This window comes from Electrophorus electricus, chromosome 5, assembly GCF_013358815.1.
Source record: "Electrophorus electricus isolate fEleEle1 chromosome 5, fEleEle1.pri, whole genome shotgun sequence".
NCBI classification, from domain to species: domain Eukaryota; kingdom Metazoa; phylum Chordata; class Actinopteri; order Gymnotiformes; family Gymnotidae; genus Electrophorus; species Electrophorus electricus.
The window spans coordinates 7012890-7030389 of record NC_049539.1 but is presented as its reverse complement, the minus strand read 5'-3'; the positions used below and the strand labels follow the sequence as shown (position 1 = coordinate 7030389).

General features: G+C 42.5%; 1 protein-coding gene across 1 annotated transcript in view; it reads left to right on the top strand.

Moving 5' to 3' along the window:
• tmx3b (thioredoxin related transmembrane protein 3b) overlaps nucleotides 1-17500 on the top strand; it is a 39113-nt gene that overhangs the window by 11276 nt on the left and 10337 nt on the right. The window contains 7 exon segments of the mRNA XM_035526527.1: nucleotides 290-367; nucleotides 1393-1459; nucleotides 12882-12980; nucleotides 13333-13390; nucleotides 13648-13701; nucleotides 16930-16942; nucleotides 16944-16987. Coding sequence (XP_035382420.1) covers nucleotides 290-367; nucleotides 1393-1459; nucleotides 12882-12980; nucleotides 13333-13390; nucleotides 13648-13701; nucleotides 16930-16942; nucleotides 16944-16987 — 413 coding nt within the window.

The window sequence follows — 17500 nt, the reverse complement described above, 5'->3', positions numbered from 1 at the left end:
GCGGGGTCGTGGGGGGGAGACAATTGTCAGTTTATTATTGAAATGTGTGTAGGCCTATCAAAATCATTTCTCTTATGTTATTCATTTTGCTGTAAGGACTGGGTGGGGGGTGGTGGTGAATCCGTTATTGTGTCAATATCACATCGGCTGCGTGGTGATACTGGTCCATTGCTTAATACCAGCTGAATGTCAGCAAAGGAAGGGGAACTGAGATTTGAAAGGGAATCGAATCAACATGCTTTTATTGTTCTATTGCTGTTATTGGTGATGGGCTGTCGTGTGATTTCAGGAGAAGTATATAGACGTGGCTTCCGAGCTTATTGTATACACCTACTTCTTCTCTGCTTCTGAAGACGTCTTGCCAGAGGTGAGAACCTGGTCTTACTTCATAAAGCATTTCTGAGCTGGAACATCACTTGTAGCTGCACACAAATCCTGTCAGTCAGCCCATTACCTCCTCCTATAACACCTGCAAATTAAAATGCTTCATAATAATTGAGAACACTCCCAAGCACAGTGAAATTTAGGACATTTCCTTACATCTCCTGAACTTGTTAGGAACTTGCTTCAGGAATAAAAATGCAGACATGAAATCTATTTCATTAAAAGGGTTTGTTAGGTGGTACAGTAGTACAATAGTATTAGCAGACAACTTGGCTTCACATTTGATAACCCCGTTATAGCAGAGACATCGTATTTATGGCTGAAAGATCTGAACTAAATTGTAGGTCTATAACCATGTATGCTAACTGAGTATTATCTTTTTGATAGCTTGCACAAAAAAGAAATGTAAATTTAATATTGTTTAGCAAGAAATAGCAATTACTTTAGGTTTTGTGAAAAGAATTAAACAACTGTCCCATGGAGGAATGTCATTGCCTTGAAGGCCAATAGCATATAGTGTTCTATTCTTATCTTGTGTGGTTTGAAATGGTCAGTACTATCTAAAGCAGGATGCTCACCTCTCCCCAGAAGGCTTGGGGGCTCTGGGCTAAGTTTGCTGAGTTCCCTGCTCAAACATGCCTGCTCAGTCACCAGCCGTTTTTACCCAGTTTAGTGGGCATGTTGGAGAAGGGAACTCACTTTTTATATCTCCTGCTGAATTGCTCTTATTCACACTTGGGCAAGTTGAGATGCTTAATAGTCGAATAGATTGATGCTTAACAGTATGAAAGCCATCGACACTTTTCCCTGCATGCCTCTGCTCACATTGCTCAGTGCTAGGCATTGTGAATAATGTACTGTGAAAAAACTGATTACACAATTACTTTTGCTATCTGAAAGATTTGCTGTTAGATAAATAAAATGCCGTTGAGGAATTTGACTCAGTGAGGGAAAAACTGGACGGTATACATCCAACAAATCTTGTTTTCCCATCCCTTTCTTCTCCAGTCTGTGAGGGTGCCTGAGCTGCCCTGTGTAGTCGTCTTCAAGGACAGCACCTACTTCACCTACGACGGTGAGTGATGAGTCTGGGGGAGCAGATCGGGGCTAAACCAGAATTAGTAAAGCGTCCCACAAACGTCGTTTAGAGGCTCGCCTCCAGCATGGCTGTCCCATCGAAATGCTCAGCGCTGAGGTGTGTGGCACTGCTGCGAGAGCTCCTCGCTTGGAGCGAAGCAGCCGCACTCCGGCCTGCTTCCCGACAAAGACTGCGTTAAATCTCGGTGGATTTTCAGTCACTCTCTTCAGTCTTAGTTTCAGTGTCACTTCTTGTTTAATAATGAAAGAGTCGAGTTGGTGTTGGGCTTAATTATTAAACGTAAAGTGTCACTTTATTAAATGTTTAATTTGGTGCTATATTAAAGATTTAAGAACTTTGGAAAGGCACTTTTAGTAGTAGTTTTGGTTGCCAGTTTCTAGGTCCCATAAAGGGCCTTTGGAATGTAGCAGTACTGCACAAAGGCTGCCGCTCCGCCTGTAAAAACAAATTAAAACAACTTTTTTTACATTTGGTGGCATCAGATCATTCGCATCTGTGATCATTAATGACAATCCCTGCTGAAAAAAAGCCCTATTTAATTATGTGTGAATATCCGGTTCCAAATTCAAAGTTTCAAGCCATTTTAAGTAACTGGTGATGGAATAGGTGGTTTTAATATGTAAAATAGAACATGCAGTGATCTGTTGTGAGCTTCTATTTGCTAGCTAGCTATTTATATATTTAGCTAGACTAAGCAGAATTGATTGGCATGGTCCTATACCAGGTTTTCGGACTGCTGGGGCTCGGTTGTTGTGAGGGTGGAGTTGCCTATGTTCCATTGTCAGTAGCTTCCAGGATTCTCCAGCTGTCTCTGAACCTTCCAGGCACAGTGGCTGGCATTAAACTGCTCTAACTTGTATGCTGCATTCGCACGAGTTTCTCTACTATGGGTGGCACTTTGTGAAAGGCATTGAAGAGATATTGGATAATTCTCTCAAGGATAAAATGTCGTCTTATGCTTTGTGACAAAAGATGGCATTTTTAATTAAAACCAAGGAAAAATAGTTTGGGCTCACAGTAGAGCAATTGGAAGTGAAAAAGTAAAGTCCAAACAACAGAGTTCAAACCCAGAGTTCTAAAACTACATGTTTAATGTACTGCATCTTGACATTTTATCCTGCACAATAATTGTATTCAAATTGCAATTTTAAGAGCACAGCATTTGGCAAACTGGCTGGAAAACTAGTCCATACATTTTTATACGCCCTCAGTATTCAAGAGAAAAACCTCAGCAGCCCCAACTCTGTCCAGCCCAGATAACTGGATGCAGGGTTAGTTAGGTCTGTGTGGTCTACACCGCTGGAGCACGATCTGCCCCGTCTCCCGCATCTCCTCCTCGAAGCCTCTGAGCTGCACGCAGGGTGGAAGCACGAACCGAAAACACAAGGCGTCTAGGCACAGTCCCAGCACAAAGGGGCTCCAGTAGTGTGTGTTGCCCACACCAGGTGCCCTGTGCTTGGCTCTCAGCACAAACTCCAGGCCCCGGCTTTGGGCAGGCCTGGTGGTCCTGACCATGTTGGTCTGCTCCACGAACTCACTTTGGAAGGGCTCTTTCCTCCACCATAAGCCCAGCAGCATGAGGTCATCGCAGGCCACACGGACCAAGAACAGGCTGCTCTCTGGTGACTCCTCAAGGACCTGGATACACAGCATGTCACTTGTGTTGAATGTTGCCATGGTGATGAGGGAGGAGCATCATATGGGGATGCAGGGAGTAATTCTGCACTGAGCCCTTGGTCAAGGTCTGGTAGGAATTACAAAATACAGTTGAAAATGAGTATAGCAAAATAAGTAGCTTTAAAAGTAATGATAAACTTCCGTTAGCATCTCCACAGATCATTATTTTCTAAAGAAAAAGAGTAGTTTTGAGAAATTCCAACCAGACTCCAGACCCTCGATTTTAATACTTTATATTAATGTTATAATCAGTTAGGTTAATGTTTTAGTACTGTAAATATTATTACATGCAGAATAACAAATTTTAAAGAGCCCTAAACAAGCACTCCTAAATGCTTTCTGTGTAAGGTGTTTGGAAATTCTGCTGCCATGTGCTAATATTGACACCAAATGTTTAGAAGGATAAATGATCATTGAATCATTGAGAATTTTGTCATTGTCAATATGCACTGTTTTTATACCAAATACACTAGTAATTTGTATCATCAAAGAAGTCCTAGTCAGAACCATGAAAAATTAATAAGGCCATCTCTTACTATTTAATTCAAAATTACATCACTCGTTAAAGCATCATTTTTGCTTTATTTTTTATTTTCTCTCAGTTGCTTCCCCTTTTTATCTTTATATATTTATTTTTGCTTTCATTACCTGCTGAAGTTCTGTGTGCCGAGATCTCGTTTGTGGCGGCGCACGCTCCGTTTGTGCCAGCAGGGCGGCTTCATTTGGTCCTCACTCTCTACTGAGAACAGTTGGCCTGCGCTACTTTTGCATACAGTGGTATCTCTCCCTCTGGAGCTTTCTCATTAGCAGGATGAAGGTGCATGCGCACGCGCGTGTGTGCACACCGAAAGCGAGATTGCAACACATTGCACTTTGCTGGTATATCGTATGTTGTGGAGCGGTAAAGGCTGTTGTAACACGCAAGGAAAAGTGTGTGTTGAATCATGATTTTTGCGTAATTGAAATTAGTCTGTCGGCATGACGCTAACATTCTCTCTGACATTTAAAAACACTCTTGGACCTTCTCTTTATAGCACTGGGCCACTGTGTAATGAGGTCGTGCACCTTTCCTAACTGTCGGATTTCATGAAATTAAATTGCAGTGTATCATCTCGAGGGAAATTTTGAACGAATATGTGTATATAATCACCTGATTAATTGATTGGCTTTCTAAGGGTTTGCAGGCTAGCTCTTCCTCGGAGCTTGTAACAGAGACGCTGGATACTGCTGTAGAATGCAGATGATTAATTTGTGACGAGCCTTTGTCCCTGAGATCTGCTCAGCCTAATCAGTTGATTACACGGTGGGGATGTCAGAAAGCAGTGTGCATGCCGATATGTTCAAGGCACATGATTTTGGAGTAAACGCGCGGACAGTTGTTCTACCGTTCCATGAGCAGGGACAAAAAAACGTCCGTCCTGCACGTAGATGTAACATGGTGGGAACTGTGCAGCTGTTGAGGTTTGGCAGAATATGGCCATTTGTGTTGCTTTTCTTTGTGTTTGTGAGAGTTTTCACATGACGCCCCCAACCCCCCCCCCCCCCCCCACCCCCCCTTCTGCTTGTATGCAGAAATGATCTAATTCAATTTTGCCCAGATAACAGTGTGAACATCGAAGGAAAGGTCTTTATGTAGGTTATGTTTGTTTATATTAGCACTGCCTACCTGTACTTGTGTGCCTCGGTGGAAAACCTCAGTATTCTTCATGAATTTGACAGTAATAACCATGTCTGTCTGTGCATGCGTGCTCACAGCACATTCATTTTGTTATGTTCATGCTGCTTGTGGAATGATATTGTCAGGTTATTCGTGCGGGGAAAAGGCGAGCCTAAAACCTAAACAGTCCCCTTTTTCCTCGACCAAAGAGAGGGAAGTGAATGTGAGGAGTTGGCAGGTTGTCATAGCGGAGGCTGGATAAGCACAAAGCCGGTTCGTTGTCCAAACAAGGCGCTCGCTTCGAGAAAGCCTTGTTTGATGTAGCGCTGACAGTAGTTTGATTGCTTTACATCTGTGAGCAAACTTCAAAAGCCCTGCCTAAGGAAGCCGCATGAATACATCTTTCACTCCTCATTTATTTTTCACCTACCTAATTGTGCATTTACACTGTTCTGGTATCGGAACCGCAGTTGATGCTTCACCCCTTCCTCCTCACCACTGAAGGGTGTGGAGAAAATGTCTTGCCAAAAATCAGCTGTTTGTGTAAATATAGGGATGTTTGCGTGCTTGGGTTTTACATTTCTAGACAGACAACAATTGCGATATAATACTTAAATAATGCCTCATGATCCTTATAGTATAATGCATAGCATAAAAAGTGTTTTAAAAAATGTTTTATGGCAGGCCTATACATGTATTGTAATAATATTGAGACATTGCTGACTTTCAAATTTTCCAGAGACATCAAAAACTCCTGCAACCTTTCTCATAGCAGAGCTTGTCTCTATGTTGGTAAAGAGGCATCATAAAACAGTGGAAACTACTCATTACTAATATGAGCTTTTCTTCCACATTGGAACAGAACCTTTAATAAGTGGAACTAATGGTTCATACTTGTAGTTGTAAAAGTCTTTGATCATGCAAACAAATGTTTGCTTTTTGATTTGCATAACCGCATCGCTTTTGACAGAGTTCTGCTGAGTCTGCCAAAAGTGTTATTAGAGGAGACTTAACACTCTATGAGTTAGGAACTCCTGCCCTTTAATAAAAAGACCCAGATGCCTTGTTGCCAAAAATAAAACCAGGGCTATTGTATTATGTTGGGGCAAACACATATTTAAAGTACAGCTGTCTTTGCAGCAGTTCTTAATGGTTGTTGACTAACATTACTCAAGATTGCCTTATGTGATCAAACTAACTTCTGCTTTCTAATGAATTTGCATTTTTTTTTTATTTGAGCAGAAATGAGCTAGCTGGTGATTGCCAGCTATTTAAAGTACTAATGTTTGATTGTGCGTCTCTTGCAGCTAGTTACTGGCAAATGACAATGTACAATGAAACAAGCTCTGTGATACTCCAGCATTAATTATAACCTGGTGAATGTTTTTAGATGTTACTGTCATTCAAAAGCCATATGCATGTGGCATTTTTCCAACTTAAATGCTATTTCATGGTGTGACCACATCAGTTGTTGATGCCACTACCACAGAAGCATCTTATAAGACCCTGGGGCCTTCAGATGTGCCTGTAAGGACTTCACTGATTTGCCATAACACATCCACCTGTGATGCAAGTACTTCTAATAGAAAATGAATGGGAGACTTTGAGTGGTCGTCACACTGGAACAGTGTGAATGCGTGGTAAGGCGTTCATGCAGTGTGAGTGCGTGGTAAAGCATGCTGGTGCAGTGTGTACGCACAGTAAATGCCCCTGAATCTAGGTGTGGTAAATTGCACAAAGCCACTGCTCTGTTCAAGCATTTCCTGAGTAGACAAGGGAGATATTTAAGCTAGGGTTTTAAACACTGATATAGCCTTCATACATATACCCTGCTTATCCATTTTTCCCAAAGCAAAGCTTTTTTTCATATCCAGAAAACTTTCATAAGGCCTATGTGGATAGCTGTATAATGCTAGATATGACATTGGTCCATATTCAGGAGGTGTTGTTTGGTTGTGTGTGGTGTTTTTTGTCTTCTTTTTCCTTCTTCCTTGCTAATGCTTTTATCGACTGCTAACATGCAGGTGATAAAGCGTATTTGCCATGTAAATTAGAGGCTGCAAATGAGTGTGAGGCATTGCTTATGTCTGAACAGGACTAGATGACTGCAGGATCTGGTTTGCCTGTTGTTAACCCCTCTGTGCTGTGCTTGTGTGGGAGGTGGACTTGCATCATTCAAACAAGCCTGGTTGATGCTTTTCCATCTGTGTTTTGGAAGTGCATGTGTGTGCGTGTATGTGCGCACGTTCCCAGGTTTTGTCACATTGGCCTTGGCCTGCATCACCACACTGATGTGCGTATGCTTGCTTGTTATTGTTTTGGAATCTGATGTGTAAAAAAAAAAAAAAAAAAAGTGTCTACTTTGTTACAACATTCAGTTTTGTAAGTTACTGCATATTTACTTGTCAGTGTTGTACAAATTTTGCTGGTCTGGCCTTTCAACTAAGTCTCAGTTGCAGGCTGTTTACACCTTGCATTAACATAGGTTCTTGGTGATGGGATCACGTTCGGATTTCATTTGGCTACATGAAAAGCCAGGCGAAAAACACCCCCAGGACATATTGTGATTGGCTTATGATCAGACCACTCAATAGGCATTCGGAAGTGGTCAGAGATGGATCCTGACCTGCTGTTTTCCATTATCTACATACAATTACGTTGGAAATGCATCTGCCAAGTGCTGCCCCCCCCCCTCCCCCCCCCCCCCCCCCCCCTCCAAATCAGTGGTCACAGATTATCACATAAGAAACTGAATGGCTGGAGTCATAAGTGAAGGGATGGCAAGTATTTGGTATTCAATCTCATCTAGTCATGCTAGGGACATTATTTTGGTGAGAAATGTAAGCAGAATCCAGAATATGCAGACACGATCTGGACATGAAACACACGTTTGCTATATTGCATCAGTGAAACCTGAAATCACTGCAGCTGCAGTTTGCTGCTTTTTTCTGGATGCACAAAGAGAAAGCATCACAGACACTTTCAGTGGGTGGTCAGATTCCCTCCCCCCCCCCCCCCCCCCCCCCCCCCCCCCCCCCCAAATCATACTCAGACCTTGTACCACAGACCTGCCAATTTGAGGATGTAGCACAGTATTTTCAGGATTCTGTTCCTAGGATTGTGTTCTTCTGGACTGAGATTGATGTCATTCCTGGGATCTGTTGGAGCCACTTCTCCAGATTAGAGGTCACAGCCCGAAGTGTCCCTATCACTACTGGGACACCCTTGGTGTTAACCTTCCACATTCTCACCATTTCTTTTTTTGAGTCCCTGGTGGTGTTCTAACTTCTCATATTCTTTTCTTTGGTGGCTCCCATCACTTGGTACTGCCACAACTATTACCACTGTTGTTGTTTTCTGTATCTTGTCCACCATCATCGTGTCTGGTTGCCTTGCCATTATTTATCTGTCTGGAACTGAAGGTCCCACAGGATTTTGGCCTTGTTATTCTATACCACTCCCTTTTGGACTTGTGGGTGTTCAGTTTATATGCCAAATCTTATACATACATAAATTAATTAATGTTATCCAGCGCTCAACCATATACGCACGCACGCATGCACATGCGAACGTGCATTCTGACAGTCCCGTAGACTGAACAATCTCATTAATAATCTTTATGGTGCCTTCAATTTATGCACGGAACCTTTTCATCCGTTCTAATCCAGTTCTTTTTTCTGGGATGTAATGGTAAAGTGCAGGTGGTTGGCGGGAAACAAAGGCTTTAGTACATCCAGGCTTTCTCTTCCTCATACAGGCCTCCTAACCAATTAAAAAATGGTGGTTGTCTGAGGTGATGAAGGGGACCATAGCGCTCACATAAGCAGAATCGAGAACCCACCTTTTCTAACCCGCTGTAGGGGATCTGCGCTCAGCTGAGTCGGGGAGGCTTCTGTGGGAGCGGAAAACCCTCCACGCCAGCAGCTCACGCTCATAATTGGGGTTTATTTTGGAGCGAGCTGCGCGTTCAAGATGAAAAAAACGTTGGAGCTGGGCCCAGAAATCAGCATGCAGTATTCTCAGCGCTGCACAACTGGACCTCGAGCTGGCATTACCTCTGGGATTATTGGACCTTGAGCTGGATTACCTGCTGCCACTCGGACAGTAGAACGCAGAGAAGCCCTTATACTTCTGGTCCTCCTCACACAGCAAATGGCAGGGAGTAAGGGATGCAGGGGTCAACGATGAAGCGAGGAGCATAATGGGAGAGACCCAAAGCAGGAGTCGTATGGAGAAACTGCAGGTGTGATGGATAAAGTGAGAGGGTGTGCAGCTCAAGTGTGATCTTTGCTGACGGAGGCGTAGGTGGGACGGCTGCACCGTAAGTGGAAATTTCCAGGCTGTGTCCTCCAAGCACTCAAAAGGCATTCTTCCAAATCAGCCTTCGAGTGCTGACTAAGGATCCGATGTTGTGACCATCTTGCAGGTCCAGGACTGGTCATGTCCCACATTCAGTACCTGCTGGAACCTCTATCAGGGGTCATGTCCAGGCCTCTAACAGCGGTAATGTTTTAAATATAGGTTGTGCTAAGCAGACATTTGTTTTTATTATTTTATTTATTTGATTTGTGTTGATTGACATTTTATTTTATTTCATGAATGCACGTAGTTGGGCAGGCGTATTGCTGAAAGTAGTGCCACCGTTAGCCCAACTACACTTGAAATTGTTCAGAAGCTTTTCGTTATTACTTGTGGTTGGCAGAAGTGACCTGTCATGGCTGTAGCTTTCGTGAGGTTAAGCTACTTTAGCCTTGTAGCTTGTATTGCAGCTTGCTACATTTCTCTCTGCCTGTATCTCACTTGTTGGGTCTTCCTTATATAGGCCATTGATTATATCACCTGCAATTTGCAATTATTTTTGGGTGCAAGTTAATTTAGAAGAGAATTTGGCACAGGGATTGGAGCTTTGGTTTGTCTGTAGCCAGTTTTGTGCTTTTGATGACTGAAGACGACTTGCACTATTGTACTGTTGGAGATTGGGTGGGGCAGCAGCCAACAGCCAATCATAAGTGTATTTAATGAGGCAAGATGGCAGTCATGCAAACACATACAACACATACTGCATATATGGAACACTGTATACCACATGCCTGGGTCATGTCCGGCAATACACTTCCTTCAGCAATACCCAGTGTTGCCTATGGTATAGGACTTCTTGGTCTAGCTTCATGCAGATGCCTCCCTTCATACCTTTTTCCAGCCAATTGACTTTTCTATCTAAAAATATGTTTTTTGTTGTCACTGAAGGAGTGTCCCCTGCCCTGTACATAGAGGTGTGTAAGCTGCGGACTCTTGACCTGAGGAGTGACCTCCATGAGCTTGTGGAGCAGTTCTTTGATTTCACTCATGCACAAGTCTGGGATCTCCTCGTCACACTTGACTGGACTATTGTGTTGCTTTTCCGTTGTTTAGGTGTTTAGGTTTATTAGGTTCTGTGTCGAGCTGGCTCAGCCATACCTAACTGGTGAGCAGAGTCTATGATGTGCTGTACTGGCTATTTTCTGTGTCATCATGACATTTGCTGTGACATGACTTCTCTGCCTTTATTGACATCAGAGGTATTGAACCCCCACAATATTTTAAATGCCATGGAATTTTGTACCAGTGACCTAATGGGGCCTCCTCACAGATCAGGTTCTATCTGGCAGCAGTAATAATGATGCAGTAATGTACCTGCCAATGACTGGAAGCTTGCTACAGCAGAATCAGAATCACTTTATTTCATCAAGTATGCTAAACATGTAAGGAGTTTGCTTTGGAGTATAAAATGTTATAAACAGATCAGATAAGTACATAGTTTACAGATATTGAAGAGAAAAATTACTACCACGATGACACCAGCAATAATAATAATAATAATTTTGAGAGGACTTGGAAACACCTTTTGACAATTTTGCTAGATCAGAGGTATAGTAATAGAAATGGCAAGATTTACCCTTATGGTACTTTGTAAACTTTGTTTCAGTTTTAAGGTTGTAAGTTTGAAAAGCAGGGTTCAACATTAATTTTTTTTCCCCACTTGCCATGTCAAATTTCTACTCTCCCAAACAAATCTTTGCATTTTAAATTGTTTCTCACTTATAAATAAACACACACACAAGCTAATACTTTTCTTTTTGTTTTAAATAAGTAAAGGTTTCATAACAAACATTTTTACCTTTTACCCCTGTGATATGCTGCTGTGACTAACTTTGTGAAATCATCTTAACTGTTTATCTGTCATGTGCACATATACAGTGGTCCAGTCGTGCTAGTCAAGTTTTCCGTTGCTGTATACATTTTGACAGAGGTTTGTCAAGCAATTTTTTAAAATTTGTAGTTCAGACAAAAGAGCTGCTTTTATCTGCCTAGTTAGGATGTGTTTTGCAAGATTTGTAGGGAATATCAGGTACAGAGTGGTCCTAATTGACACATGAATGGAACGAAGCTGCAGACCCGCTTTGCTTCGTATTCAGGCTTCGCCCTTTTCCTGCACACTTCGCTCTGAACTCGTTTGTCAACATATAATCATTGGTTTCTTTTGACTGGATACACGAATGGATAAGAACATTTTTCACTACGTGAGGGGTTGAATATTGAAGTGAATTGACTTTGGCGTTGTTCCCCCAACATAAACTTGCCCAACCGGGCAGGTGATTTTTATGCTGCTGTCCCGACGTCGTGTTTAACTAACCCCAGGTAGTTGGACAGTTGTTATTGTTGAATCCTGCAAAGAAATAGTTTGATGCCTTGAACTGTGCTTACAAAATGAATTGTGCTGATTACTGCTTCTATCAACTGACAATAAATGTTGTGTTGGCTCATTATGTCTCTGACAATAATTAGTATTCATTACATGTGAACAAATGTACCCTTCAGCTATTTGCATCCACCGAGGAATACGACAACAATGACAAATGCTGACTTTAACATGAGGCCTGCATCAGTGGCGACTGGACAGTAGTGAAATTTTGGCCACGGCTCAAGTGGGCAGACTTCGGCAAACAGCTTTGGGTTGTCAGCTTGTGAAGAGAATCTAGTGTATGGTGGTTATTCCAAAGTCAAGGCATTCCTGAGTCAGCCAGCTGCTAATCCTGAAATCCTTAATCATATAGGAATTTCCTGACTTGGTTCAAGAGATATCGCCTCATACCTCACACTCTTCAAACTGCTCTGAAACATGTGGCCTGTCACTGATTTGTAATTGAGGTGGTGCGTATTTCGGGTTAGATCTTGTTAATGATTTAAATGAGTGCGTAATGCGGCAGTTGATCCCTTAATTACCTCCCTCTTTGTTTTCATTTCTGCCAATAATTAACACCGTTATAAAGACTTATAACTGGCCATTAAGGTCTAAATGATCGCAATGCTCTGTTCTGTAAGTGGTTATCTTACTGCAAACAGCAGGGAAAGAGCCCTTCCAGCACTGTAGGTACAGACCCATTGAGCTGTCCTTTTAATAACACCATTGGTCATCCCCCTCCCCGCCTCCACCTTTTGTTTTGACAGCCACCATCAACTCCCAGCAAAATATTTTAAGTCTTTGCTTTTGAACATGGCCCATCTTATTAGTGGATTCATTCATTCATTCATTCATTCATTCATTCATTTATTTATTTATTTGGGTGCCTTGAATGTTCAGATAACCCATTGTCAACAGCAGGGTGGTTGACTTTGACGCGTGCAGAAGGACATTTGCCAGAGTTGCCGCTCGTTAATGGCCTGCCACATAGAGACACCATAGAGACACCTCTCCCAAAGGCAAACATTTGTCAAAACATTTGTCTCACTGCGCATTTTCAGTTGTCTGTTGCCTTCACCGGCAGCAGCCCAAACTTTGATTGAATTCTCCTCTCCTGAAATGACCATGTCACAAACCCTTGTAGCTAAGAGGGGAGTCTGTTTTAATTCAAAGCCTTTTGTTTGTGCTCCAGACTCTACAATTAACATTATCATTATTATTTCACATGTTGTGCTGGGTGAAGAGACTGCAGTATTTCTTCAGGTCAGTGGCACTGATGAGGGTCTGCTTGTTGGATTACAACCTGCTGGTCAGTGTCTCATCTGCCTTTTTTGATGTTGCAGAGTATGAAGATGGCAGCTTGTCTTCATGGGTGAACAGGGAACGTTTCCAAAGTTACCTGCAGATTGACGGCTTCACCCTCTATGAACTAGGAGAGACTGGTAATGTCCTGTATCACAGCTCTCACCACCAAACAAAAAAAAAACACCACCTAGTTCTGACCCTAGAATTCCAATTCTGCTGTTTGAAAGTGCAGGGGCAACATGACTCCACCAGGGGGCAGACATGCATTCAGACCTGAAAACTAGATTAATGTGTTTACTGAAGACAGCAGCTGATTTGAGTTTCTTTTCTAAATCACATAAACTGTGCCATGTTTCTTCTGACCACCTATAATAATAAAACATTTAAAAAAAAAGAATTTGCACAGAAATGTTTTATTTTCTTTGTGCTGTTTTCCCAAGTGTTGATAGTTGATGGTTCTACCTCTTTTCTGCTTCTCTGCCTTAATAGGTAAACTGGTGGCAATTGCGGTCATTGATGAAAAGGATCCTACAGAGCAAAGCGGGAGGTGCAAAGAACATTCCAGATTTTTAATTTTTTTTATATTATTTAAATGCTCCTACTCAGACATATTGCAAACAGAAGCACTGCCATAGCAACGCATCGAATGACATTCAAATGGCGTCGCAGTCCGTGTCAGTTAAGCTGTTCCCTGGCGCTGAAAAGATTTTTTATTTTTTTTTCCCCCACAAAACCGGCATACATTGAAACCGGGTTCGTCTAAAGAACCTCATTTGAATTCCACCTTTTTCCATGTTTCCTCAGGTTAAAGAGCCTTATACAGAAAATCTCCACTGAATACAGAGAAGACTTCAACAGGTAAGCCGTCACAGGTGAAAATACCACCCTCTGCCCTCCCCCCGGAAAATCTCAACGTGCCCTGCCTGTCAGGAATTAAGCCGGTTGTGAAAGATCTCCTCCCTCTGCTGCACCTGTCCCGTCAGCCGTGTTGGTCTCGCCTTGCGTCAGGATTCCTCCTGCTCCGGCAGTCAGGGTCTGCTCTGCTCTAATCGCCCCCGAGTTTGACAGCAGACTAGACCGCCGCGGCTAAGGGGTTTTCAGGTCTGCGCTTTCACGCCTTATCACCTACTGAGGATGATTTAGCATCTCGGCCCTCCGGTTCTTCATCCAAATTTCAGTCTGAGAATGAAATGGAGTCAACCTGATGGCAGAACCGGACTTGTCACACGTGAGGTCCTTTGTGTTGCAGGCTCAGGAAGAGGAATTGTTTAGGAGCAACTCATTTTGAGCCCAGTCCTCCTGCTTTTATGTCACAAAGGTTTTCAGCCTGAAGAAACACTCAGCTGTGTTCTTTAAATCTTTCTAATTAAAGTCCACCTTGAATTCAGCTCCATTGGAGCTCATTGCATTTCTCAGCTCACCTGCATTGGCTATTAAGCTATGTGCTCTGCTATCTCACCCGCTTTCTTTTTTTGGAAATGAGTCTCTGCAGATTTTGCCCAAGATTGCCGATCGCATTCTGCCTTTGACAGATTGAAGCTAAACGGTTGCTTTAATTGTGTTAAGCCCCCACCCAGCCCCCACCTCTCCAGATGTCTAAGGCTGATCTGGCCCAGTGGCTGCTGGGAAATGGCATATGAAATGAGGCGGAGGGATTTGACTGGCTAATGAGAGAGGAAGAGTGACTAACCGCTGGCAGCTGCTGGCAGCTACATCGCTACATATAGACACATGCAGTCCACAGGATCTCACAGTCTAAAGGAGAAAAGTGTGTGTGCGTGCGCGCGCACCCGTGCAGGGGGCTATGTGGGAGTAAAGTGAAGAAAAAAGAGAAAAGTAGACATGTGGTTTTGGGGGGGAATCAGGTTGGATAGCAGATAATGATGAGGGTACACTCTCATTCTCTCTCCAATTCTCCTCTCTTGCTGTGGTGTGCATGCACACACACTAAACACACACTCCCTCCCGCTCATATCCTGTCCTATCCCCTTTTACAGCTCATCAGGTTCCTCTAACTTGCGCAGTGTACTGATGTGCTAGGAACACAGACATCCTTAGCTGCTAGGATTGTTTCATTGTCTTCATTTCACCCACACACAGATGACTCCTGTTTATCGACACACATGTGCATGCTTGAATTGTCGAGCTTTCGGTTTGTGTCCTCACTTTCAGAAGTAATAAGTAATGAAGACAGTCAGGCAACCTGATGTCCTTTTTGCTGATCAGAAGGATATAATATACACATTTTGGCTTGTAAGTTTGGGTATTGAACTTCGTCTCAGCCCTCAGCAGGGTCTCACTGTGCACATTAAATTGCTGCTGATCTAGCTCGGATGAATTGCACTCTTTGTTTGCTTTGGAAAGAGATATGTAGAAAAGGAAAAATGAGGCCTATGAATATTTTGTGGTTTGTGTTCATTTTTTATGTGACATCTTTATTTTCCTCCACGAAGAACAGAGAAAACTTTAGACACCCAATGGGCCTGGGAACGTTCATTGTGGCTTCTCCTCTCCAATCCAGGTGCTCAAAGAGAGATGCATTAATGTACCTTTGCACCATAACGGTGAATGCTTGCCTATGGAAGAGGAATGGGTGGATCTCTTTTTAATGGCTTGTTTGTAGGCATTTCACCTGAAGGCCCAGCTGAGCCAATCAAGATAATGCATAACTCCCACCATTCTGGTAATGGGCTATCTCTAGAATGGCTCTAGAATGGATGAGAGGTAGTGTGAATTGGGAGCTGTGGGAATGGAGTTCAACATCCCAGAGGCTTCGCAGCAGTCCAGTACAAGTCGTTGATACCAGCATGATGTATCTGGGTATGGGTGCAGTAAAGGCCTAACGTTCCAATAAGATTTGCAGTCTTAAGTGTGCTGAATGGTAGCTGGAGAGCTGGAGACTATTTAGACTCAGGTAGATTTTCAGTGTGTTGTATACAGTGTCCATGCCATCCTCATTCATTCAGGCCAAAGGACTTGGCCCAAATGCCATTGATTAATCAAGATGTGTGTCTGACATTTTCTTCTTCTGTTATGTATTGGTTATGAGGCTGCTATAGCAAATGGAAGGGGAGTCCTGTCATGGCAGGATATTTTTTCGGAAATGCATGCCCAGGTCTTCACACACTTGCCTCAGACTTTGGCAAGTTCTTCATTATTACTCCTTAGACTTTGGCCACTTCTTCAGTAAACTTGCAGATTGAATGGATGACTTGTAGTGCTTTACCAAACTCAATTGCAAAAACGTTGGGATAGTATGTGAATGTGGTATTAAAAGGGAAAGAGACACAATGCACTGGTAAACATACTCATGTAACAACTGTTTTGAAAACATGTTGCAGACATCAAATTTGGAAGGCAGGCATCAGATTTTGGAATTATATAGTTACAGAAACACCGCAAAGGTTATAAGCTAAAAACTGAATGTTTTATACTGTGTGTTTTTGTATTATTATTATTATTATTATTATTATTTAATGCAAGAGAATTTCCAAACCATTGGTTAGTTTTTATTAGTATTTCGCATACTGTCACAACTTTTTTGTAATTGGGGTTTGTATAAAGCTGAACAAACCACAAAACTGGAGCCTTCACTTAAACACTTTTTGCTTTAGCACATAATGTGGTGTCAGTGTGCACCCCACCCAAAGTCTGAAGGTGAAATTTTGCCGGGAAGTAAGAAGTAATGTAGGTGAAACTACTTTGAACCAAAATGTGTAGATATGGGCTATTCCTGCTATTTAATGCAATCATTTATGTAAAAATGAGATTTTTTAACTGGGTAATGTTGCTTCAAGCAAGTTTGTCATTTTGGGCATGTGTAAGATTGGGCCATGTATTTATGGAAAACATTTGCAGTTAGGTAGACTTCCATTACTTGCTAGCTTATTAGTGTCCTAGCGACAGTGCAAGCTAATGAGGAACACTGGATGCAGACATGTCCTCCCAATTAACAACATTTGGGCTAAGGGGAAATTGTGTAAATGAGGCTTTCTCATCAAACCATTCCATTACATTAGCATGTTTTCGTGTCGATTGGGAAAGTAGTTTACATGTTTTTTTGTTTTCGTGGTCCCAAATCTTCAGGGATTTCCAGTTTGGGCCACATGGATGGAAGTGACTACATCAACAGCCTCATCATGGGGTGGAGTATTTCTTTTCTCTCATGTCTCATTTTTCCATCCTTCCATCATCTCCTCCCTCCATCTCTCCATTCCTGAGCCTGAGCATGCTGTGCCATGAGGAATGAGTTGCTGCCGGGTATGGCTGATCCACCCTCAAAGGCTGATTCTGATCCAGAATAAGTCAAACCCCATGGCCAGTTTGTTTTTTTAATAGTGTTGAGATCAGCAGCCTCAGTGAACTCCTGTACATGGGGGGCTTACACTTACGCACACACACAAACAAACACTACTTCCTATGAGAGGAGTGTGGATAAGAGTGTTTGCGGCCATGGAACTATGAGCACTATGTATGTGGAGATTGCATTTCTGTAAAATACAAACTTATTTGTTGCAATCTGTCATGCTCTCTCTCTCTCTCCCTCTCTTCACTCTGTCCGCTGTCTCGCACACAAGCGCACACAGCTTTTATGCCATTAGAGTGAATTTATATAGTGCAGTAAAGTGCCTCTGCTAAGGTGGTAGTAAATTTGTTT